Source organism: Phoca vitulina, unplaced genomic scaffold (assembly GCF_004348235.1).
Source record: "Phoca vitulina isolate PV1807 unplaced genomic scaffold, GSC_HSeal_1.0 scaffold18, whole genome shotgun sequence".
In the NCBI taxonomy this organism is placed as follows: domain Eukaryota; kingdom Metazoa; phylum Chordata; class Mammalia; order Carnivora; family Phocidae; genus Phoca; species Phoca vitulina.
Genome location: NW_022589721.1, coordinates 34440162 through 34465961, shown reverse-complemented (window position 1 = coordinate 34465961; position 25800 = coordinate 34440162). Strand labels below are relative to the sequence as shown.

Genomic DNA, 25800 nt, shown 5'->3' with positions numbered 1-25800 from the left:
CCTTGAAAGATAAGCATGTTACCAAAGTTACCAAAACTGGCACAAGAATGGAAAAATCTGAAGTGTTATCTATTAGAAAAATTGAATTTGTAATTTTCTAACAAAGAAATCCCCAGGGTTTCACCAGTGAAATTTATCAAACATTTAAAGAAATAATAGGGGCGACTGGGTGGCTCAGTCGTTAAGCGTCTGCCTTCAGCTCGGGTCATGGTCCCGGGGACCTGGGATTGAGCCCCGCATCGGGCTCTCTGCTTGGCGGGAAGCCTGCTTCTCCCTCTCCCATTCCCCCTGCTTGTGTTCCCTCTCTCACGGTGTCTCGCTCTGTCAAATAAAATAAAATCTTTTTAAAAAATTAAAAAAATAAGGAAGAAATAATATTATGACACAAACAACTTCAGAAAAAAGATGTGGGCAGACCAAGTCTATATAAATTAGAAAGGAAAAAGTAAAATTCTTTGACTATCTACCTAGGAAATGCTAAAGAATCTGGAAATACAGGGGCGCCTGGGTGGCTCAGTCTGTTAAGCGTCTGGCTCTTGATTTCGGCTCAGGTCATGACCTGAGGGTCGTGGGTTCAAGCCCTGTGTCAGGCTCCACACTCACCAGGGAGTCTGCTTAAGATTCTCTCTCCAGGGGCGCCTGTGGGGCTCGGTTGGTTAAGTGTCTGTCTTTGGCTCAGGATATGGTCCCAGAATCCTGGGATCCAGCCCCAAGTAGGGCTCCCTGCTCAGTGGGGAGTCTGCTCCTCCCTATCCCTCTGCTTGAGCTCTCTCTCTCATAAATAAAATTTAAAAAAAAAAAGATTCTCTCTCCCTCTGCCCTTCCCCTCACTTACATTCTCTAAATAAATCTAAAAAAAAAAAAAAAAGAATCTAGAAATTCTAAAGATTAGTGGAACTAATAAGTGAATCCATCTAGGTTGCAGGATACAAGGTCAACAAGCCAAAATCAAATGTTTTCTACACACTAGCAATAACAACTGGAAAATAGCTTTTTAAAAACCTAGACAGAACTCAAGAAGTAAAAACTATAAAAATTTTTGTGGACTTAATTAAAAATGTTTTAAAATCTTACCTTCAAAAGATACCATTAAGAAAACAGAGATTCTGGGATGCCTGGGTGGCTCAGTCGGTTAAGCGTCTGCCTTCGGCTCAGGTCATGATCCCAGGGTCCTGGGATCGAGTCCCGCATCGGGCTCCCTGCTCCGCGGGAAGCCTGCTTCTCCCTCTCCCCCTCCCCCTGCTTGTGTTCCCTCTCTCACTGTCTCTCTCTCTGTCAAATAAATAAAAATTAAAAAAAAAAAAAAAAAAAAAAAGAAAACAGAGATTCTCTCCCTCTCCCACTGCCCCTCCCCCCCCCAAAAGAAAATGAAAAAGGAAGCCAAAGACTAAAAGTATTCATAATGAAAACATATTTGGAAAGAGACTTTCATCTACGAAATAGAAGAGTCTTACAAGTCAGTAATAAGAAGACAAACCACCACATGGGGCGCCTGGGTGGCTCAGTCAGTTAAGCGTCTGCCTTTGGTTCAGGTCATGATCCCAGGGTCCTGGGATCGAGCCTGCATCGGGCTCCTTGCTCAGCAGGGAGACTGTTTCTCCCTCTCCCTCTGCTGGCCACTCCCCCCTGCTTGAGCTGTCAAATAAATAAAATCTTAAAAAAAAAAAGACAAACCACCCAATTTAAAAGTGGGCAAGAGATGCAAAGACACATCACAAAAGATGAGGCAAAATGGCAATATGCACATGAGAAGGTGCTCAACACCATCACTGAGCAGACAAATACAAATTAGAAACACACAGAGACACCATCACACCTAACTAGGGTGGATTACATTTCAGACAAGTTACAATATCAAGTGTTGGCAAGGGATGTGCAGCAACAGGAACAGACATACTGTGGGAGGAGTGTAAAATGGTACAACCACTACAGAGAATTTTTGGCAATTTCTTATAAAGTTAAAAACACACGTATAACCCAGAAATTAAATTCCTATGCATTAACCCAAGTGAAATAAAGAGGCATGTCCAAATAAATACTTTTACACAAATGCTCATAGCAGTTTTATTCATAAAAGCCAAATCTGGAAACCCAAATTTCTATCAACAGGTGGATGATTAACAAAGGTTTGTCCATACAATGGAACACTACTCAGCAGAGAGATACCCAAACACATAACTACTTGGTTGAGTCTTTAAAACATGCCAAAGCAAAAGAAGTCAAGACACACAGAATTACATACTGTATGGGTCCATTTATGTGATGCCCCACAAGCAAAACTAATCTACACTGACCCAAAGCAGGTACTTGGGACTAGGGTGGGATTAACTGGGAAAGGGCAAAAGGAACATGTTTGGGTGATAAGAATGTTATTTTTCTTTATTCTAATGGTGGTTACACAGGTATATGGTTTTTCAAAGCTCTGTACACTTTAAATAGGTATTTTACTGTATGGAAACTGGACGTCACCGAAGTTGATTGAAATGGTCTGGTAATATCTCTTCTGCACCATTTGAAACATCTCTAGTAATGAGGAATTTTCCAGAAAATGTAGTACTGTATGCCCCTCTTTATCACTTACCCCCTGAAGGCTTCTAGTGTTGCTGGAATTTAAGAACTCAGAATATGCCCTCACAGGCAAAAAAACTGGTTCATGTCATTTCAAAACTGGTTGTTTTGGTTAATGTTCAGAGAAAAGAAAATCAGAGGCAGCAGCTGAAAGTTGGGTAGACCATTATGTACTGTGTATTACAGCTCCCCAAAGACATGTCTGCTGTACCTTCTCTGCAGATTCCTCTCCCAGGTCATCCTCTTCTCTAGCTGCCATGGCTCTTTCTCAGTTCTGGGGTCACCTCTTCTGTGAAGCCGGCCCAGATCCTCCACACCAAATTAGTCCCCTCCTTACCTATGCTCCTACACAATGTGGAACTTCTTCAGCACTTAGCTCTGTGCAGTGATCTGTGTCTTCTCCATCAGACCCAAAAATTTCATCTGTTTCCTAAGTGTTCAGCCCTGGTCCTTCTAGATCAATACATTTTCAGATAAATGACAAAATGAGCCAGAAAGCGGGGAAAGTGACCAGAAGAGGTCAATCATGGAACTGCTGAGACAGAAAACCTTGAGCAGTGCACTGGGACTGTGTGCCCCTTGAGTGGATTAGAAAGATATGCAGGCGACCAGGTGAAGGCAACACTCCCCAAAAGCAAGTAGACGGTCATGGGTGAGCTCTAAAGGCATAAATATGAGGCGTGCTAGTCTTCCACTAGCTACTGCTTACAACTTCTGAGTTACATATAGGCAGAAGACATCAACAGGGCTGAGAGAAGATATTTCCAGTAGACCAGTAAATTATACTGTTAGAAAACAACAAAATCCAAAAATTTAAACTACAGCAGTACAAAGCAAGAGAAGAGCCAATTACACATAGATTTGGGTGTGCTTTTTATTGCCTTGCACTAGGTACCAGGGACACATAATCAACTATGACCATGTCCTGAAGGAATTAGTAGTGTAATAATGAAAGAGATGGTAAATAAAAACATAATTTTGATATACCAAAGTGAGTGCAGTAATAGAAGTGCTCATAGCAACACAAGCACAGAGGGGTAACTGGTTGAGCCTGACACGATGCCTGAGATGGGTCCTGACTCCTAATGAGGAATTATCCAGGTGTGGAGTGGAGAGCATTCAAACAAGGACAAAGAGAAGGATGCAGGTGCAGCTTGGGTTAAGTGGGAATGTCAAGCAGTTAGTGTTGCTGCACGCCAACCATGTGGCAGGAGATTAAGCAGTGGGAGATGAAACGCCAGGAAGCAAAAGGCCTTAGAAAGCAGGACTGGGAGCTTGGAAATTATCCTAAGGACAATCGGGAACCAACTTGTGGTTTTAAATAACAAAGGTCTTTCTCCAACTTGCCTTTTTGATAGATCAAAACTTACCACATGATATTCTTTTTTTAAGTATTAAGATACATAGTTCTGCCTTAAAAAGGATTTTTAACTTGGGTGAATTGTAATTGTGCAATAACATATAGAAAGCTTGAGACCTAGCCCATCCCCCAGCATTGCTCCAGCTCAAAGCCAGCTGTCCAGTCACATGGCTCTCCTGACGTCACACGTTCGTAGTGGAGGACAGCACCCCAGTGCTGCTGCACAGTGGTAGGTGACAGCCCACTCTGAAAGCAGCCCTGCCTAGGACTTTCGAAAACGCTGACACCTCCAAAATCATATGAGTTAGGACTCATTCCACTCCCTTCTAAATATCACTCACTGAGTTGGAGAGTCATTATTTTATAAGTTATCTATATGTTCCCCCTGACCTGCAGACTTCTCACCCAAATGTATGGTGGTCTTACTCAAAGGAAGTCCTTCTTGGTGAACACCTTGATTATTTTTAAAGTTTGGGGTTGAGCTGAAGTCTTTCCCATACTGACTACATTCATAGAGTTTCTCTTCGGTATGAATTTTCTGGTGTTGAAGGAAGTTTGACCTCTGAATAAAGCCTTTCCCACAGTAACTACATACATAAGGCTTTTCTCCAGTATGAATAATCTGATGTAGAAGCAGCTTGGAACTCTGAATGAAAGCTTTCCCACAGTCCTTACATTCAAAAGGCCTATCCCCAGTGTGGATTTTCTGATGTTCAGTGAGATGGGCTTTCTGGAGAAAAGCTTTCCCACATTCCTTACATTCATATACTCTCTCTCCAGTGTGGATTTTCTGGTGTCTAATAAGGTATGAACTCAAAAAGAAAGCTTTCCCACATTCATTACATTCATAGAGTTTCTCTCCAGTGTGAATTCTCTGATGCTGGGTAAAGTTTGATGTCTGGCTGAAGCGCTTCCCACACTCATTGCACACATAAGGCCTTTCCCCAGTATGGATCCTCTGATGTTGAATAAGCTTTGAACTCCGAATAAAGGCTTTCCCACATTCATTACATTCAAAGGGCCTCTCTCCAGTGTGAATTCTCTGATGTTCAATGAGGTCTGAGCGATGACGGAAGGCCTTCCCACACTCCTTACATTCATACTGTTTCACTTCTGTGTGAATCTGATAATGTCGAATAAGGCTTGAGCTCCTAATGAAGGATTTTCCACACTCATTACACTCGTAAGGTCTTTCTCCTGTGTGAATTCTCTGATGGCGAATAAGCAAGGAGCTCTGGCTGAAGCCTTTCCCACACTCCTTGCATTCGAAAGGCCTCTCCCGGGTATGAATTCGCTGGTGCCGAACCAGGTCTGAGCTGTGATGGAAGGCTCTCCCACACTGCATGCATCGGAATGGCTTTCCTCCTGCATGTGCTCTCTGGTGCTCAGCGAGGTCTGCATAGTGAATGAAGTCCTTTCCACACATGTTGCACACATAGAGTCTTTCTCCAGTGTGAGCTCTCTGATGCTCAGCAAGGTGGGAGCTCTGGCTGAAGCTTTTCCCACACTGCTCACATCTGTAAGGTTTCTCCCCAGCATGAGAAATCTGATGTCTAACTAGGTCCGAGTTAAATGTGAAGCTTTTGCCACAAATCTCACACTGGTGGGCTTCCCCTTCCACAAGCTCTCTCTGGAGGAGAAGGAGGTTTGAGTTCAGAACTGGGCTTTCTCCTGGTTTACTGCCCACCCGAGCTGCCTCTCCTGCTTGGATCTTCCAATGGGTAACCGTCACCCCCCTGAAACTGCCCTCCTGAGGGGGGCAGCTCCGCAGGCTCTGCCCTTCTGGGTTTCCCAACAGCCCCCCTAATCTGGGTTCAGGGAATGCCCCAGACTCAGAGGCAGGGGGCTCCATCACTGTGAGTGTTTCGGACATAGTCTTGGGCAGATTTCCATCCTCAGAAATTCAGGCTCCCGAGTAACCTTCTTGTCACAAGTTTCTAGAAAATAAAAGAGAATAAGATCATCTTTTCCCTTTGTCAACAGACAGGAATCTGCTGGAGCAGGTGGGGGACAAAACTCATCCAAAGAGTGGGGAAAAGGACTATTTCCTCTGCCCACACTCTTTACCCCAGTGTGCATCTCAACCACCTACCTCAACCACTTTAGAAGGCTTCTCTGGGGCTCCACCTCCAACACCCAACTCCAGGGACAGAGTGGCTGGGTGGTAGATGGGGAGGGATGTGGCTTGGACTCTTAAAAAATTAAGACATATTTCCAAAGAAACACAAATGTACTGATCTTGCCACCTCTTCATTGTCCTCCTTTCCCTTTGTACCCAGCTTAGATCCCATGTTCTATAGTACTATGCTTATTTGGGGTAATATATTATAATCATCCTAACTCCCCCTGCCCTTCCTCTATCATCCCTGCATGGGAAAACCCAACTTGGGTTAAATTCCACTTGCTTCCCATTCTGTGTCCATATCTATGCCAACTGAGCTCTCTCTACATTTACAAAGCCTTGATTAATGGGGCCCTGAGAGCCACTGTCAATGTCTACACTTTCCTCATTCTCCTACAAGATCACCCCTGCTTTGTCCTCTCTTCTCAAATGCCCAATACTCCCTCCTCCTTCTCAGCTGATGCCCTTATCTCAATGAGAGAACAGAAGAAATGAGATGAGGGGCGCCTGGGTGGCTCAGTCGTTAAGCGCCTGCCTTCGGCTCAGGTCATGATCCCAGGGTCCTGGGATGGAGCCCCGCGTCGGGCTCCCTGCTCAGAGGAGAGCCTGCTTCTCTCTCTCCCACTCCCCCTGCTTGTGTTCCCTCTCTCGCTGTTGCTCTCTGTCAAATAAATAATCTTAAAAAAAAAAAAAAATGAGATGAGAACATCAAATTTCTCCTGCCCAATGTGCCAACCTACCTGTCCATACCCTCCCTCCTTACATGCGCTACACTGTCCTTGATCCAACCTAGGGTGAACACCTCCACCTGGGCACTAAAACCCACCCCTCTCATCCACTCAATGGCACCAAGCCTTCTCTGTACAAGTCTAGAGCTGGAATGTTCACAGCATTTATATCCACCAAAATAACCAACAGAGGGATGGACAGATTGAAGAGTACTCTACCAGAGACTAATATGTAGCAATGAAGAACTGCTATACAAAAGCAAAGATGAGTCTCACAGATGAAATGTTCAGCAGAAGCTAGGCACAAAAGAGTTCATATTGCATGATTCTGTTCACATCGAGTTAAAAAACAGACAAAAGCAATCCATGGTGGGAGAACTGAGGCACTGCTAACCTTTAGGGAGAAGATAAGTACTGGCAGGAGTGCTGGTGATCTACAAGGCACTCTGAATCCCACTGGTGTGTCACTGTGGAAAAGCTCGTTCAGTCAGGGGTTATTTAACCTTACAGTTGCCAGGGTGCTATGCCCAGCTCCCCTGCTCAGAGTGATGCCTACCCCCACCCTCCACCCCACTGGGAACCACCTGTAGGCAGGACTCTGCCTTCCCCAAGGTCTGCCCCTCCCCCTGAATGCCCACTCTTGGCCGTCCATCACTGCAGGACAATGCACCACAAATACAGCAGCAGAAAACAGTACGTCTGTCATCTCACACCTCTCAAGGTGTAAAGAACAACCCAGTGTGACTGGGATCCCTGTTCAGGGTCACACAGGAGTCAGCCAGGCTAAGGTCACACCTGAAGTGCTGGGAAACCTGTTCCAAACTCATTCAGGTGTCAGGAGAAATCAGTTCCCTACAACCAGAGGACTGTCCCTGACTCCTTGCCAGCTGTCAGCTGCTCTCGGCTCCCAGGGACACCTGTATCACCAAGAACAGCACATAGAACACCTCTCTGACTTCTCTTCTGCCACCAGCTACAGAAAACTGCTTTCCAAGGGCATGCATGACTAGGTTGGCCCACCTAGGGCCTTGCCACCTTACATCAGCTGACTTGGGACCTTAATTACATCTGCAAAATCCCTCCATGGTAGCTGTGAGGAGGTGTGTGTACCTTAGGGGCCAGGAATCTTGGAGGGCCATCTCAGATGCCTACCATACCACAGCCAAAGCCTGGTCAATCACAGGAGCCTAGAGTGCCCTGGGGGCAACTCAAGTGTTATCCCAACCCCAGAGCACCACTTCCAGGGAGCTCCATCCAAGATGACCCCAAACAGGGGCGCCTGGGTGGCTCAGTCAGTGAAGCATCTGCCTTCGGCTCAGGTCATGATCCCAGGGTCCTGGGATCGAGCCCCATGTCAGGTTCCCTGCTCAGCAGGGAGCCTCTTTCTCCTTCTCCCTCTGCCAAATAAATAAAATCTTAAAAAAAAAAAAAAAAAGACCCTAAACAATCACTTCTTGCCCCAAATCTGCACCAGTGGGAAACAGACCCTGCTGTGTACCCCATGAAGGGATGCCTTCCAGACGCATTTCCAATGTGGACATCAAGGACAAGAACCTGCCCCTGAGGGCAAAGCTGGGGCTGAGGTGCAGCAGCAATGGGAGCAGAAGCAGAGGGAGTAACCAGGTAACATGTGCTCTGTGGCCCTGCCAGGGCATCCTTTCAACACGTGTTTCTCTTTTATGTGAGCTAGAACTTGCATAAAGCACACATATCTTGATGAACTCCTTGTGACACCTGTTTAACCACCGCCAAGCCCACACAGAACATTTCTGTCATCCAAAAGGCTGCCCCTCCATGGGCAATCACCTCTTTTATTATAGAAGAATTCTGCCCATTAAAAAAATCTCAATTGGGGCGCCTCACCAGCTCAGTCAGCAGAGCATGCGACTCTCGATCTTGGGGTTGTGAATTCAAGCCCCATGCTAGGGGTACAGCTTACTTTAAAAAAATAAATAAATAAATAAGTTCATTTAAACAGAATTATACAACATGTTTCTGTGCCTGCATTTTATTCATCATGTACCCATTTTTAAAAAAAGCTTTTATTTGAGAGAAAGAGTGTGCGCGGGCGCACACAGGGGGAAAGGCTGAGGGGGAAGGGAGAGAGGGAATCCCAAGCAGACTCTGCGCTGAGCACAGAGCCCGACGCAGGGCCTGATCTCACAACCCTGAGATCATGACCTGAGCCAAAACCAAGAGGCAGACTCTTAATTATAACACATACCATAAAACTCACCATCTTAAAGTACACAGCTCAGTGTTTTTTGAATATTCCTAAATGCAAAGCCATCACAACCATCCACTTGCAGAACATTTTCATCACTCCCCCAAATATGTATCTGCTTAAACTCAGTATTCTGCCTGGAAAGTCATCAACACTGCAGGCACCAGCAGCTCACTCTTTTCACGGATGCCCAGCACACCACCGCATGATAGGTCACAGTCTACTTCTCACTGACACCTGAGTTATCTGTGGTTTGCGGGGATGATTAAAGCTGCTGTCAACACTCCTGTACTTGTCTTTTGGTAGATGAGGATCCTCGTTTCTGCTGGGTGTATACCTGGGAGTGACTGCTGGGTCCCAGGTCCCAGGACTGCTCACTTTAGGGGTCACCTGGTCAAGACACTCTTGCAAATTCCATGGGGAACCAGTGCAGCTGTGGACAGCAATTCTTCCCCTTCTTGAGTGGGTGAGTCCATACAGTCATGCTGCTTTTGGCAGGTGATGGAGACAACATTCAGGGTGGCCGGGGCTCATATGAATTTAGAGTATGACTGTGGGAAGCTGCACTGGCACCTGGTGAGAAAAGACACACCCCACCCTCTGGGCCAGAGGAAGTACTTGGTGTGGGACAAAGAGTGGCCAGTGGGGTAGACTGTGGCAGACTGAAGACTGCCCAGAATCTCTGCTCCCTCTGAGTGACAGAAATGCCACCTAAAATATGAGTAGGCACATGGCCACCCAGCAAATGACTACACCTCGTAGAGTCCCCTGAAGTTAGGTGTGACCCTGTGACTGAGATCCAGCCCATGAGCTGGGACTGGAATGGGTGTGTGCAGGGCCCCTACCTCCACGTCCCCTCTCCCTCCCCACAGTGACACATGGATGAGGCAAAGCAGCCAGGCTGCCAGACGGCCTTGACGGCCAGAGCCACCAGGTAGGCAAAGCGGAACAAGAAGTTAAAAACACTATTAAAAACACTATTTTGAATCTCTGTCACAGCAACTTGAATAATGCTTAAGTAATACTAAGAAACAAGCTGATTACTCAGACCAAGGCTCCCAGTGATGAAAAAGAAACTGAACCCACACACCAATAACTGGCAATAAGGACAAGGAGCTAAGCACAAGTCCGTGGCAGGCATTTCTGTCCGTAAGAGATCTCCCTGGTAATTCATCTGCCAACACAGCCCCCTGGAGCAGCGACCCACTCAGCGGAGCGGTGATACGGCGCAGACGAGGCCTGCCTCCTGGCACTCACTGAGGGTGGTTTTCGGAGTTAAAGGCTCAATAACTTGGCTTAAAAAAATTTTTCTGCTGGGCGCCTGGGTGGCTCAGTTGTTAAGAGTCTGCCTTCGGCTCAGGTCATGATCCTGGGGTCCCAGGATCGAGTCCCACATCGGGCTCCCTGCTCGGCGGGAGGCCTGCTTCTCCCTCTTCCACTCCCCCTGCTTGTGTTCCTGCTCTCGCTGTGTCTCTCTCTGTCAAATAAATAAAATCTAAAAAAAAAAAAAAAAATCTTTCTGCTGCTTATAAAAATTACTTCAGTTATTTTTTCAAGCTATAAGGTAAATTATGCCAATTGAGAAAGTGAAAACAACAGAAAAACTGAAAAAAGAAAAATTATAAAATGACCTTTAACCCCACCACTAAGATTACCAGTGAACATTTTCCTCTGGTATCTTTTCTGCACTAGTATTTTTATGAAATCAGGACTATACCACTCAGTTTTACATCCTGTTTTACTTTTGTATCTTTTTAATCCTTAGCCATCACAAACATACACGTCATAAAAATATTTCAAATAATAAAAAAAGTGTAGACAATACAGACAAAATTTAGATGATGAGAATTCCCACCAATTCAACAGATTACCACTGTTAGCTGTTTTGGTAACACACATTCATTGACACTTTGCTTGAAGAAATACTCACAGAAACTTGATTTTCAAAAGTAAAAATGGGATCACACTACACTCATCCATCCGCAACCTTTCCCCCATTTATAATATATCCTGGCATCCTCAAGTTCATCCACACAGATGTTAGCCTGGTTCTGTGACCGGCACAGGGACTCAGTGAACCCCTGTCCGGATCAGACACCGGAAGGAACATTCGTCCCTGCGCCTCTGGTGTCTCGGCAGGCATGTGCCCTGAGGTGCTCGGCCCACCTGCCTGGCCCTTTCTCCTCCCCGGAGATGGAAGGAGTTAGCAGAATAAAAAGTCTGGGCAAGTAACAGGCAGGCAGCACAAACCTGCTGCACGGGGGCGCACGCTCTGCTCGGCCCCTCCAAGCCGCAGGGTCAGCGGAGCGGCCCCCGAGGGGCCCCAGCAACCAGCGCTTCCGGTGAGCAGGCACTAGAGTCTGTCTGATGCTCTGACCCAGCCTTTGCCCAGAAGTGAGGTGGCAGTTCGGCCATTTGCCTCATCAGTTCAGAACTCAGGAGGAGAGGTGGGGTACAACTTATTAGGTCCCCTCGAACCCCACCAGGCACGGTGCTGAGCAACTGACTCACATTGTCTCACACACTGCTCTAAACCTTCTAAAGCAGGTGTTCCCTCCATTATTTACTCTACAGATGAGAAAATGGAAACTAAGAGAGACAGACAATTGCCCTAAGGTCACTAAACTAGTAAGAAGCAGCACTAAGGTTCAAATCCAGGCCTACCTTCCTCCAGTGCCCATTTCCCCATCGTAGATTTTTTCCCTTCCCAAGTGTCACCTGTCACAGGATCATATGGGGTATTATAAAAGTAAGCTGATAGTTTAAGCCTCACTTTTCTTAATTAAAAAAGGAAGGGGGGGGTAGGATGTTGGGTTTTGTTTTGGAAGTAATATCTTATGATTTTTATGTTTAAAAGGACTGTTGTACTCCTTGCAAACAAGCTTACATGTGTCTACAAGAAAATAGCTTTAAAAAGTATGTGTCTTTTAATGGTCTTCATAATTTTCCCCTAACTTTAGAGAGTTATACCTGGCTTTGAATAAACATTTATCTGAAAATCAGCCATCTGTCAGTTTCTGCTTAGCTCCTTGTTTTTTGTGAATTCAAACAAAATTGAATTGATATTCTTTCATTTAAAGAAACCTGAATGAGGGGCTCCTGGGTGGCTCAGTTGTTAAGCGTCTGCCTTCGGCTCGGGTCATGATCCCAGGGTCCTGGGATCGAGCCCCGCATCGGGCTCCCTGCTCCGCGGGAAGCCTGCTCCTCCCTCTCCCACTCCCCCTGCTTGTGTGTGTGTTCCCTCTCTCTCTGTCTCTCACTCTGTCAAATAAATAAATAAAAATCTTAAAGAAAAAGAAAGAAAGAAAGAAACCTGAATGAAATGAACAAAAGGAAGTAAAAATACACCAAGCCTGTGACCCCACAACATACGGAGCTACCATGGCCTACCTTTCTGTTACAACACAGAGAATCTGCTGGATAAAATGTAACATGAAATTGTGCAAATACACAGCTGATGTTGAGAGAGATGGGGCAATCCTCGGTGCTGGAAATCAAGTGTGATCTTAACCTGGAGTGGGACCCTGTGAACTTTGGGATGACAAGTGGGGAGTGTGCACGACATAGGCACTAGGAGCTTTTTCTCCCGAGCACTGGTAAAGGACTCACAGGCTGGCCTGAGTCCCTGTCTGTGGCTTACAGCCTTGAGGAAGCAGGAAGGTTGCTGAGCTTCACCCTTGGGAATAACAAGAGCAAGGGGCACCTGAGTGAAACACAAACCAGAGCTGCACGAGAATGTGCACCTGCTCCTGCCAGAGCAGGGATGAAGGGCACTGAGAACCTGGTGTGCGCCAGTCACTGGGCAAGGTGTCTCGTTTTCTCACAACTATCCATGAGGTCCAGGGAGCTGACTTGCTTAAGGCCAAACCAACTACTAGCTGCTGTCTCCTCCCCATCCCACCCCACGGCACTTTGGTTCCTGCTCCCAAGGATACTGACGGCCTTCGCCTCTCCTGACAAGTCCAGTGTCCTTCCACCAGCCATCTTCCGAGACCCGAGGCTGCATGGACATGCCTGACAGCTCCTTGAACCGCTTCAATGGCACCGCTGGGTTCGGGGTGGGAGGCTTCCCAGACCACCCCTCCCTCTGGCTCATGAGTGTTGTCTGGGCCTTCTCAGCTCTGCCCTCTCTCCACATCATCCCCAAGACCCTTCCCGGAGTCAGGAACCCATCACCATCACTCCGAGAGAGGCTGGAGCCGTGTGTGCAGGCTTGTGAAAGAGCAGCAGTCCCTCCCCCCAGTCCCCCTCTCTACCTGCCCTGAGACACGCTGTGCTTACTGCCGGCATTAACACACTGTTAGAATGCTGTGTCTGTGACGCGGGGGAAGGCTCCATCTGTGCGGACAGGGAGCAAGGTACACCTGAAGCCTGGGGTACGCGGGCATCGCAGATCCTAGGTGGGCAAAAGGCAGTTATTTCTATCACCCGTCGGGACTGGGCCCCAGGGGAAAGACGTGCTGCAGGGTGGTGATGAGCACAAGCCTACAAACTGCCCGAGCTCCAAGCCTGCCTCCACTAACAGTCCTGGGGACCCTCAAGCCAAAGATCCCGACGCCATGACGTAACCGCTGTGTGAGGGGGTACCAGGTCCCCGACCTCGGCGGCCGCATCCACTGGGACCGATAACGACTTCTAGGGGAACGGGAGCCTTCAGGAAAGCGCCACCACAGCGCAGCCAGCCCCTCTCGCGCCTGAGAATTCTGCAGGCCCACGGTGTGGCGGGAAGTCTATTCCTCCCAATTCCCTCCCGCCGCACCCCCACCGGGGCACCGGGGGCTGCTCCGTCCCTCCTCCCGCACCAGGGGCTTCAGACCCCGGCCCCTCTGCGAGACCGTCTGGAGCGCTCCCTCTGCCCGGAGCAAACAGCAGCACTGCCCGCGCCCGCACTCGTCACCTCCGCCCCGCAGCTCAGCCCGGAGGGGCTGCGAGCAGCAGAGCGCGACGCCGGGCGCTGGAGCCAAGCGCTCCGCGGCGTGGGTGCGCGTCCCCGGGCGCCGAGCGTCTGCGCCCAGGGCGCTCCCCAGGGACGGAAGGTGCGGGGCAGGCCGCGCCCGCGACACCCGCCCGCCCGCACGACCCTGCCGCCCCCGCCCCGGCCCGCGGCCGGGAACGAGCCACTCACCGGTACACCCGCGGCGAAACGCCCGCCCGCCGACAAAGCCCGCACCGCCACCCACACGCCGCGGCCGGAAGTCGGCCGAGGCCCAGCCCCGAGAGCTTCCGGGGCCGCTCTAGGCGCCCGGGGCCGGCGGCCTCTCGGTGGTTCGGGCTTCCGCCGGCCGAGGTCCGGCCTCTGCGCTGCGGCAGCCGGGGCGCCGCCGGTCCCCGAGCGTACGTGCGCGCGCGCGGTGTCGTCTCCCGGAGCTGCGGGTGCCGGCGCTGCCGCCGGGCGGAGCTCGACGGTGGGGGTGGGGCGCCGCGGGGAGGCCCCGGCCGGCGGAGGCTCTCTGAGGGCTGGCGGCCCTGCGAGCTGCCCGGGGCCGCCCACCCGCCGGGGAGCCGGCTCGGGGCCTCCTCTCCCCGCCGCTGGCGGCGTCGCCGGGGGCGTTCCGTCCACAGCCCCGCGGGAAGGCCCTCGCACGCCGTGCTCTGGCAGGCGGGGGCTGAAGCAGAAGTCGGGGCTCGTAGGCGAGCTCACACAGCTAGTGAGCGGCCAGCCGACCGCCGCTGGGGCCCGCCCCTACCCTGGCCGTGTGGCTGGTCCTGGGCGAGCGGCAGAAGCCTCCGGAGACAGGCCCCCCGCGCCGCGCGCCGGAGCAGCTGTCAGATTAGGCCCCGCGTGGCGGGGCGGCTCGGTTGGGAACTCCCGCGCCGCTGGTCCCCACCTGCAGGCGATGCACGGGACCCTTTGGACGACTCCGGGCCCTGGTAGCCAAGGCAGAGCAATGCGAGGAGCGAGCAGAAGCGAGAGAGGAACCCCCCCCCCCACCGATCCACGGGGCCGCTGGGGAGGGGGCCGGCTCGGCGGCCCGCGCCACCCTCCCTGGCTCCTGTGCGTGTGCGGCAACACTGGGCGTCGTTCCGTGCGTGCGTTTTAAGCCCTCGGGTGGCAGGGGTACCTATCACCTCATTGTGCGGTTGGCTGTTTGTACTGAGCGTTGTTTTAAATCAGCCCGTGTTAACGCGCACAGTTGGTCTGGTGCACCCGCTCAGACTGCGCTCTGTACCCCTCCTGATTAATGAGCGTTTCGTTTGTTCCCCGCTTTTCTCTACTGCAAATAATGCAAGAGAGCAGATCCTTGTACAGTATTCCCATGTCCGAGCAAGGATTTCTCTAGGCGACGGGCCCAGAGACGGGATTAACTGTAAAGATTGCAGCTTAACATGTTGCCGGGTTTGCTTTTCAGTGACTGTCATAATTTATACTCCGGCTACGGTGGTGGCAGAACTCGTTTCCCTGCATCTTCACCAGCACTTAGTGTCTGACTTTCTGAAATTTGCCAGTCTAAGGGGTGAAGGGCAGTATTCTGTTCTTGTTATCAAATTCAGTGAGACGTCATTTACAAGCATGCAGGTTTTTTTTTTTTAAGATTTATTTATTTGACAGAGAGATAGCAAGAGCAGGAATACAAGGGGGGGGGGGGAGTTGTAGGAGAGGGAGAAGCAGGCTTCCCGCTGAGCAGGGAGCCCAATGCGGGGCTCTATCCCAGGACCCTGGGATCATGACCTGAGCCGAAGGCAGACGCTTAAGGACTGAGCCACCCACGCGCCCCATATGCAGTTGTTTTTAATAAATACATGTGATAAGTAGTTTTGCCAAATGTATCCTCCTATGTGAGCTCCGCAATAAAACATCACCATCCTCCCCAAGTGGTCCCCTGGGCTCCTCCCCGACCCCTCCAGCTGCTTCAGTGAACAAATCTGATTTATAATCAGGCCAAACCTCCATATTTATTAGTCATTTGAACTGATGGACTCTGACTGAAATGACCTTGCCCCATTTTTCCACTGGGCTGGCTTTTTCTTTGTGATTTGGTGGAGTTTAGTTTTTAGTCTGGATACAAATTATTGGCATATTACGTATGTTGCAAATGCACAACCCACAGACCTTCATGGTCTTCAAGAAGCTCTGTTGAGAGGATGAAAGGACAAGCTACAGAAATAGCTCCCAGAAGTGGGAGGAAATACTTGCAAATCACATATCCAACAAAGTATTTGTATCCAGGATATATTGAAAAATTCTCTACACAAAGAAAGAGGGACGCCTGGGTGGCTCAGTCGGTTAAGCGTCTGCCTTCAGCTCAGGTCATGATCCCAGGGTCCTGGGATCGAGTCCTGCGTTGGGCTCCTTACTCAGTGGGGAGCCTGCTTCCCCCTTTGCCTGTGGCTCCCCCTGCCTGTGCTCCCTCACTCTCTCTCTGACAAATAAATAAAATCTTTTTTAAAAAAAAACAAATAATTAGAACACAAACAAAAGATCTGAACAGACACTTCACCAAAAATATAGAGAAACAGCAAATAAGCACACAGGAAGATGCTCACTGTCGTTAGCCATCAGGAAAATGCAAATTACACTCATGATGAGTGTCTATCAGAATACAGCTCTTGGAATGGCTAAAATAAAAAAGTGACAACACTGAATGCTGGAGAGGAAGTGGATCACTCCTACATTGCTGGAACAGCACGAGGCAAGAACTCCATCCGGAAGTCAAGCATTCCCAAGCATTCCCAATGCACGGTGCAGCTTGGACCTCTGCGGATTCGAGTTAGAAGCAGCTGCTGGGGGGGGGGGGTGGCTTGGGGCTGCATAGCCCGAGGGCTGTTAGCTCAGGGGGCTGGAGGAGGATGCCCCAGGCCCAGCCCAAGCAGCCAGCGCCCCGGTGAGGGGCAGTGCAGGGGGCCAGACTGCCTCTCCGCACCACAAGCCAACAAGTCAGGCTGTTCCCAGGGCAGGAAGCTGCCAGGCCCGCCGGTGCCAGCGGGACCATCCTGCAGCCTGCTTGGTCTGCCCCGTTGTAACACCAACCTGGACAAACCGAGGCTCTGAAAGCTACCATTTTCAAATGAATCTGGATTGTATTTTTAAACCTACGTCATTGTCTATATTTGCAACATAGGTGGGTTCTGAAGGCCATTTGCGCCCAGATGGGCTATAGGGTTTTTGGATGATCTTTCATCCCACAATGCACCACGAGCACCTGGCAAAGCGAATCTGCAGGTGACAAGATCCCAGTCCTCATTCAGTTCTGGCTTTTTATTTTCAGATGATGATTTGTTGCCACAGAATGTGATTGTTCCATTTTGGGCAGCTCGGCCCGACACTGGTAGGCGCTGGTGGCCTGCAGTCACTTTGGTGGGCGCTGATTTTTTTTTTGCTTAAGTCAGGCAGTATGAAATGTTGAAGGTGTGCATTTTGTTTAAACTGTTCTTGTTTAGCCTGTCGCTCCAGAGAAAAAGTCTGTACAGTATGGATGTTTGCTATACGATAATAACATTAAAAACTATGACAACACATGGTAGAAATAGGAGACGAGATCCCTAGGCCAGAGGTCATGAAGCGTCTAAGAGGCAGGTGAAGGCTGGGTGGGCAAGGGGCGTGTGACACCCCCCCCCCCCCCCCGTGAGCCCCTGGGCTCCCTGGCTGCTCACACTGCCACTTCCAGGCCGAGGAAGGGTCACCGCACACAGCCAAACTCTGAATGTGTCCTGCCGATTCCTCACAGACACGCGAAATAACTTAATCACAGAAGCAGTCACTACATGGCCGTTGGAGGAAATACAGAAATACAGAAACTTGAAAGGGAGTGTAGTGTGAGGCGTTATTCTGGCTCTTTAGGAATCCTCACGCCACTAGGTCAGCTGGCGGGGAAGAGGGCCTAGCGGGTTTCCGCGCAGGCGGCCGTGCCTCCCCGCGGCTGCGGAGCCCGCGGGCGGACGGAAGGGAACCTGCTTGAGCTGAAGGACCAAGGGATCTCACAGCCGAGAGTTCTACAGTGGAGTCAGCATGCCCGCGGCCGACGGAACCCCTGAGATGCAAAGATAAAATACTGCACACACGCAGAAAAGGAGAAGCAGGTTGCTCACGGAGGAGAGAATCCGTTTGCCTCAGACTTCATTAGCAGGGACTGCAGCTCTTGCCATATTTATTACCCGAATGTGTCGCAGTCATGGCCACGTTGTGTTCTGGTCATACTTCAGGGGGGCACCTGGCGGGCTCAGTCGGTGCAGCATGCCACTCTTGATCTCAGGGTCGTGAGTTCGATCCCCACACTGGGCATGGAGCCTACTTAAGAACATGAGATAAAATCCTAAAAAAAAAAAAAATGAAGTTAATTTCCTTTCTGCTCTAGCTTCTTCCTCCTAGGGTGTGGTCTCAATAGTTAAAAGTCAACATTAAGTCCATAAGATGCAAACGGATGGAGGAATCTCGCCAGAAAAACTGGAGAAGGTGTGTCCCAGAAATACTAGGTGTGAGACAGGGTGTAGCCGGGGCCAGACATTGGGGTATCTTCCCAGGCCGGAGTTGTGGGGCGGGGGGTTCAGCCGTGTGTGGTAACTGCACTATGTTGGGAAGGGTTGAGAGGAAGGTGTTGAGTGCTGTAGGGGAAGATGGGCTTCTGTGGATGCTGGGGGGTCAGGGGGTGGACTGTAATGACCATCTCTGGTTTTAGCCTCACACCTATCCCCTCCCCCTTTCTCTTTGGGAAAGTACCTCGGTTTTGGTTTGTGGCACTTCCTAGGATCCGCGGATCGCGGTATTACCAACCTGGGAGTGCCACCCGGTCCACATGTGACTGAGACGAGGCAGTCAGGCTCTCCTCTCTGGAAATCAGGTGCCATCCGCAGCCTTCTTTTCTTCTCAGACCATGTATCCAACAACAGGGATGAAACAGTACTGTCTTCTCTGCCCTGACCCCCGTCCCTTCCTCTCTCCAGATGCTCGGCTCCCGCTAGCCACCTACTAGAGACCTTCAATTACGTGTCCTGGAGATAACTCAGATTCAACACAGGGAGGACCTTCCTCAGTTCTGGCTTCCCTCTCACCTCCAAACACAACTGTTCATCCTCCTGTGGACCTTCTTCCCATTTGTACACCCACCAATCCCCCCAATGTATATACTTTACTCTCACCCTCAACACCCTCCCTCACTGCCCGCATCCAGACTGCTGCCATGTTCTGCTTTCTTCCTCAGAAATGGCTCTCAAATCTGTCACCTCCTCTCTCTGAGATTGATTTTTTTTTTAATTTTTTTTATTTATTTGTCAGAAAAAGCACGCACAAGCAGGGGGAGCAGAGGCAGAAGGAGAGGGAGAAGCAGGGAGCCCGATGTGGGGCTCGATCCCAGGACCCTGGGATCATGACCCAAGCCGAAGGCAGACGCTCAACCGACTGAGCCACCCGGGCGCCCCTGAGATTGATTTTTTTTTTTTTAACTGAGTTGAAATTCACATAACATAAAATTAACCATATTAGGGACACCTGGGTGGCTCAGATGGTTAAGCGTCTGCCTTCGGCTCAGGTCATGATCTCAGGGTCCTGGGATCGAGTCCTGCATCGGGCTCCTGGCTCCTTGGGAGCCTGCTTCTCCCTCTGCCTCTCTCTCTCTCTCTCTCTGTCTCTCATGAATAAATAAATAAAATCTTTAAAAAAAAATTAACCATATTAAAGTACAGAGTTCAGGGATAATTCACAAAGTTGTGCAACCATCACCACCATCTGGTTCCAGAACATTGTCAACCGCCCGAGAAGAGACCTGCACCCATGAAGCAGGTGCATCCCTCCCCCCTCCCCTCACTCCAGCCTGGCTCCTGGCAGCCACTCGTCTGCATTCTGTCTCTGTGGATTTACCTATTCTAGATATTTCATATACATGGAATCATATGGTAATGACCTTCTGTGTGTGACTTTTCTCATTTAACAGAATGTTTTCAAGGTTTATCCAGGCCGTAGTAAGAATCAGTACTTCATTCCTCTTTATTGCCAAAGAATATTCCACAGTGTGGGTATGCCACATTTTGGTATTGACGAGTATTTGGGTTACTTCCACCCTTTGGCTGTTATGTGTGCTGCTACTACAAACTTTGCTGTCCAAGTTTCTGTGTGGACATATCTTTCATTTCTCGTGGTTGGTGGGCGTATACCCAGGAGTGGACCTGCTGGGTCATATGGTAATTCTGTATTTCACTTTTTGAGAAACCACCAAACTGTTTTCCACAGTGGCTGCACCATCTTATATTCCCACCAGCAGTGCACAGGGGTCCCAGTTTCTTCTCATACTCAGCATTTGTTTTCCTACTAGTATTAGTATTATTACCATTGCGGTGGGTGTGAAGTGGTATCTCATTGTGGTTGTGATTTGCACCTCTCTGAGGGGTTGAACATATGCTTGTTGGCCATTTATATATACTTTTGGAGTAATATCCATTAAGGTCTACCCAGGGGCACCTGGGTGGCTCGGCCGGTTAAGCATCTGCCTTCAGCTGAGGTCATGATCCCAGAGTCCTGGGATCGAGCCCCATGTCGGGCTCCCTGTTCATTGGGGAACCTGCTTCTCCCTCTCCCGTCTGCTCGTGCTCTCTCTCTCTCTTTCTCAAATGAATAAATAAAATCCTTAAAAATAAATAAATAAATAAAATCATTAAAAAAATATAGTCTGCCCAATTTTAATTGAGTTGTCTTTTTGTTATGGGGTTTAAGGGTTCTTTATATGTTCTGGATACCAGGCCCTTATCAGATATATGATTTGCAAATATTTTCTCCCATTCTGTGTGATGTCTTTTCTTTGTTTTGTTTTTTTTTAAGATTTATTTATTCATTTGAGAAGAGGGGGGGAGAGGAAGAGGGAGAGAGAGAATCCCAAGTAGGCTCGATCCCACAACCCATGAGATCATGACCTGACCCAAAACCAAGAGTTGGACACTCAACCAAATGAGCCACCCAGGTGCCCCTGTGGGATGTCTTTTCAGTCTCTTGATAGTGTACTTTGATGCACAAATTTTAAAAATTTGATAAAATTCAATTTGTCTATTTTCCTTTTGTTCTTTGTTGATGTCATATCTAAAAATCCATTGCCGGGTGCCTGGGTGGCTCAGTTGGTTAAGCGACTGCCTTCAGCTCAGGTCATGATCCCAGGGTCCTGGGATCGAGTCCCGCATCGGGCTCCCTGCTCTGCGGGGAGCCTGCTTCTCCCTCTCCCACTCCCCCTGCTTGTGTTCCCTCTCTCACTGTGTCTCTCTCTGTCAAATAAATAAATTAAAAAAAAATCTTAAAAAAAATAAAAATAAAAAAAAAAAAATAAAAATCCATCGCCAAAACCAAGATCATGAAGATTTACCCCTGTTTTCTTCTAAGATCTTTTAAAGGTCTTTGATCCATTTTAAGTTGACTCTTTTTTTTTTTTTTTTTTTAGATTTTATTTATTTATTTGACAGAGAGAGACAGCGAGAGAGGGAACACAAGCAGGGGGAATGGGAGAGGGAGAAGCAGGCCTCCCGCTGAGCAGGGAGCCTGATGCGGGGCTCAATCCCAGGACCCTGGGATCATGACCTGAGCCGAAGGCAGACGCTTAACGACTGAGCCACCCAGGTGCCCCTTAAGTTGACTCTTATATGTGGTGTGAGGTAGGGGTTCAGCTTCCTTTTGCACGTGGACATGCAGCTGTCTGGGCCCCATTTGTCGAAGAGACTATTCCTTCCCTGTTGAATGGTCTTGGCAACCTTGCCAGAAATCAACTGAAATAGATGTATTTCTGGACTCCAAGTTCTATCCCATTTGTGTCCATGGCTATCTTCGTGCCGGTACCACGGTATTTTAGTTACTATAGCTTTGTAGTATATTTTGAAATTCAGGAAATGTGAGTCCCCCAACTTTGCTTGTCTTTTTCAAGACTGTGTTGTCTCTTCTGGGTCCTTTGCAATTAATTCCACGTGAGTTTGAGGCTTGGTGGAGGAGTGCTGACCACACTGACTCCATCTTTGGCCCTCCATCTTGCTCATGCCCACACGATGACCTCCCTCAGGGCTGGTCAATGTAGGGAGGTTAATGCAGGCCCTGTTGGGAGTGTGGGAAGGCTTGTTCTGATCTTCCTTAAAGTGGTGCACAGATGGCCCCACTTTGGATGACTACCCTTTGTTGTTTGCTTTTTCAAGGTTCAAACCCTCTGCCCCTCTTTCCTCCCAGCCCAATGGTTCACAAGGATTGAGGGGGTGGTTTTCATCTTGCTTTAAGTCAAGAAGTCACAAACGACATTTTTTTTTTTTTTTTTTGATTAAGGAAAAAAGCCTCCCACTTTTTGACTATTGTGAATAATGCTGCTAGGAACATGGTGCACAGATATCTGCTTGAGTCCCTGCTTTCCATTCTTTGGGGTGCACACCCAGACAACGGCGCCGCAGCCGCCCCCGTCAGAACCTGACCAGTGGGGCATGAGGGCACCGATATGTCCACATCCTTGTCAACACTTGTTTTCTGTGTTTTTGACAGTTGCCATCCTAAATGGTGTGTGGTATAAATGCAGTTTTTGAAAGGAAAAAAAAAAAACTGGCCTCAGTAGTTGTTTTGTGTTACTCAGTAGTCGTCTGCTCCACGCTCCCTCACTCCTTGAAACAGACTCTCCCGTGAAATAAACGTGGAGAGTATTGTGAGCTGGAGCCAGCCATGCCCACCTCTAATGTCTGGACACGCGGTGCACAGACCCAAACCAGCATCTGTTACAAGCGCATTTCATTAGACCACATCAGGGCAAAGACACCAACAACCAATATTTATTGCCTATGATGATGAATTTCCAAAAATGAAAACAAAGAAAAAATTGATGAGTATTTCACTGATTTTACTCATTGTAAAATGGTACAGGCTTTGACTTAATGTGAAAAGCTTTAAAAAAAACCACAAAACACTGGGTGGCTCAGTCAGTTGGGGATCAGCCTTCGGCTCCGGTCGTGATCTCAGGGTCCTGTGATTGAGTGTCAGGCTCCCTGCTCATCAGGGAGACTGCTTCTCAATCTCCTCCCCACTCGTGCTCTCTCTCACTATCTCTGTCTCTCTGTCAAATAAATGGATAAAGACCTTTAAAAAAAATAGGCTTAGGCAGAACGTAAATTAAAAAAATTAAAAAATAAAATAAATAAATAAACATTGGGGTACCTGGGTGGCTCAGTCATTAAGCGTCTGCCTTCAGCTCAGGTCATGATCCCAGGGTCCTGGGATTGAGCCCTGCATCGGGCTCCCTGCTCAGCGGGAAGCCTGCTTCTCCCTCTCACTACCCCCCACCCACCCTTGTGCTCACTCTCTCTCTCACAAATAAATAAAATCTTAAAAAGTTTACTTGTTTGGTACAAAAATAAAATAAGTATTAAAAGCCTGGGTGGCTCAGTCGTTAAGCATCTGCCTTCGGCTCAGGTCATGATCCCGGGGTCCTGGGATTGAGCCCCGCATCGGGCTCCCCGCTCCATGGGAAACCCGCTTCTCCCTCTCCCCTCCCCCTGCTTGTGTTCCCTCTCTCGCTGTGTCTCTCTCTGTCAAATAAATAAATAAAATCTTTAAAAAAACCAAAAAAACAAAAAGAGCTAAGATTGATAATTCCACTTTCAAAGGGATTTTAAAGTAGACTTATTTAATTGGGGCGCCTGGGTGGCTCAGTCAGTTAAGCAGCTGCCTTCAGCTGGGGTCGTGATCTTGGGGTCCTCCCTGCTCAGTGGGGAGCCTGCTTCTCCCTCTCCCGCTCCCCCTGCTTGTGCATGCTCTCTCTCTGTTAAATAAATAAATAAGTCTTAAAAAAAAATAAAGTAAAATAGATTCATTTAATTTTAGAGAAAATGTTTTTCTAAACTTATGGAAACGGCACATGAAACATGCAAGAGTAGAGGGCACCTGGGTGGCTCGGTTAAGTCTGTTAAGCCGCTGCCTTCAGCTCAGGTCATGATCCCAGAGTCCTGGGATCGAGTCCCGCATAGGGTTCCTTGCTCAGCAGGGAGCTTGCTTCTCCCTCTGCCGCTCCCCCTGCTTGTGCCCTCTCTCTCCCTCTCTCTCTCTGACAAGAAAAGAAGAAACATGCAAGAGTAATGTTCCAATAAATATGTGAAGTTGAAACAATGAGAAACAAAAATGTTTGTATGACCATGGAGAAAATTCTCACAAAAATAAGCCCAAATGTACACCTGCAACCCAATTCTTATAGCAGCAATGTCCACAATAGCCAAACTATGGAAAGAGTCCAGATGTCCATCGACAGATGAATGGATAAAGAAGAGGTGGTATATACATACAATGGATTATTATCAGTCATCAAAAAGAATGAAATCTTGCCATTTGCAATGACGTGGATGGAACTAGAGGGTATTATGCTTAGCGAAATAAGTCAATCAGAGAAAGACAATTATCACATGATTTCACTCATATGTGGAAATTAAGAAACAAAACAGAGACTCATAGGGGAAGGGAGGGAAAAATAAAATAAGATGAAATCAGAGGGGGAGACAAACCATAAGAGACTCTTAACTATAGGAAACAAACTGAGGGTTGTTACAGTGGAGAGGGATGGGGGGAATGGGGTAACTGGGTGATGGGCATGAAGGAGGGCACGTGATATGATGAGTACTGGGTGTTATATGCAACTGATGAATCACTGACCTCTACCTCTGAAATGAATAATACACTATATGTTAATTAACTGAAGTTAAATTAAAAAATAAAAAAATTTAAAAAGCCCAAATGTAATTTTAATAAAAATGACTTTCTGTTACAGATGAAAGCATAATGCCAATTAAAAAAAGTTGTAAATAGAGTTTTTTAAATAATATTCCAGCATTCTATTTTTTTTTTTTAAAGATTTTATTTATTTATTTGACAGAGAGACACAGCGAGAGAGGGAACACAAGCAGGGGGAGTGAGAGAGGGAGAAGCAGGCTTCCCGCCGAGCAGGGAGCCCGATGCGGGGCTAGATCCCAGGACCCTGGGATCATGACCTGAGCTGAAGGCAGACGCTTAACGACTGAGCCACCCAGGCGCCCCTATTCCAGCATTCTAAAATGTGAAAGAACTTATGAAATATTGTATGTTGCTGCTGTAAGAGATGGTAAATGACACTCCATGGGGTTGAGGATTTTAAATTTGAATTAAAATATTTGCTAACATTTTCTGCAATGCCGGTTAATCATCATATGCAGCCCTCTCACAATGTGGGAATGTGATGTATAAAATCCATGGTTCACTTCTGGATCTAAGTACTGCTTTTGGGATTTTATTGACAATTCCAGTTGCTACTGCCTCAGCAAAGCAGTTTCTCCAAATTGAAGCAAAGTAAAAAACAAAAAAGCAAAATCAAAAAACTATAATGACTTAGGAAAGACTGTCTAATCTGGTGTTATGGTCAACAGAATACAAATTATGTGACAGATTTTGATTATAACAACACAATTAGTAACTGGTGAAATGAACGCAGGGAAAGGAAGTCGTGTGGGATGAACACACAGCAGTTGGGGAAACAGGGTCTTCGGTGTCTCGGCCACCCCGCCTCCCATCACCAGAGCGCCCAGACACGGGGTACCGCGCTGACTTCCAGTCACAGCAAAACACTAACTTCATGGAGAGTTTAAATGGAGGATATTTTCATCGTAAGTGGTGTCAAGATCGGAGGACTGCGCACTTTCTATTTACCAGTGTGTGAACAGGGTCGGCTGCGGGAACTACCCGCATTTAGAGGGAAGGCCCGCGGGTCCAGGGCAGACCACTCACCGGAGGGCCCTAAGGACCGGGCAGACCAGTCACGCTGAGGGGGGCGGGGGGGCGAGGGACGGGGCAGGGCTGCCACCGGGGGCCCCGAGGGACCGGGCGGGGCTGCCACCGGGGGGCCCG

General features: G+C 48.5%; 1 protein-coding gene across 2 annotated transcripts; it reads right to left on the bottom strand.

Annotated features, from left to right (window-relative positions):
• Positions 1–1849: 1849 nt before the first annotated feature.
• On the bottom strand, positions 1850–15200 carry ZNF623 (zinc finger protein 623). Of its 2 annotated transcripts, none has more exons than XM_032415960.1 (2): positions 14831–15200; positions 1850–5865 (listed from the first exon to the last, which is right to left on the bottom strand). In XM_032415960.1, the coding sequence occupies exon 2, from the start codon at positions 5799–5801 to the stop codon at positions 4290–4292; it is 1512 nt and encodes a 503-aa protein (XP_032271851.1). In that variant the 5' UTR covers positions 5802–5865; positions 14831–15200; the 3' UTR covers positions 1850–4289. The 2 variants fall into 2 exon arrangements, with proteins under 2 accessions (XP_032271851.1, XP_032271850.1); XM_032415959.1 differs by lacking the exon at positions 14831–15200 and adding an exon at positions 14128–14213.
• Between the last annotated feature and the right edge of the window lie 10600 nt (positions 15201–25800).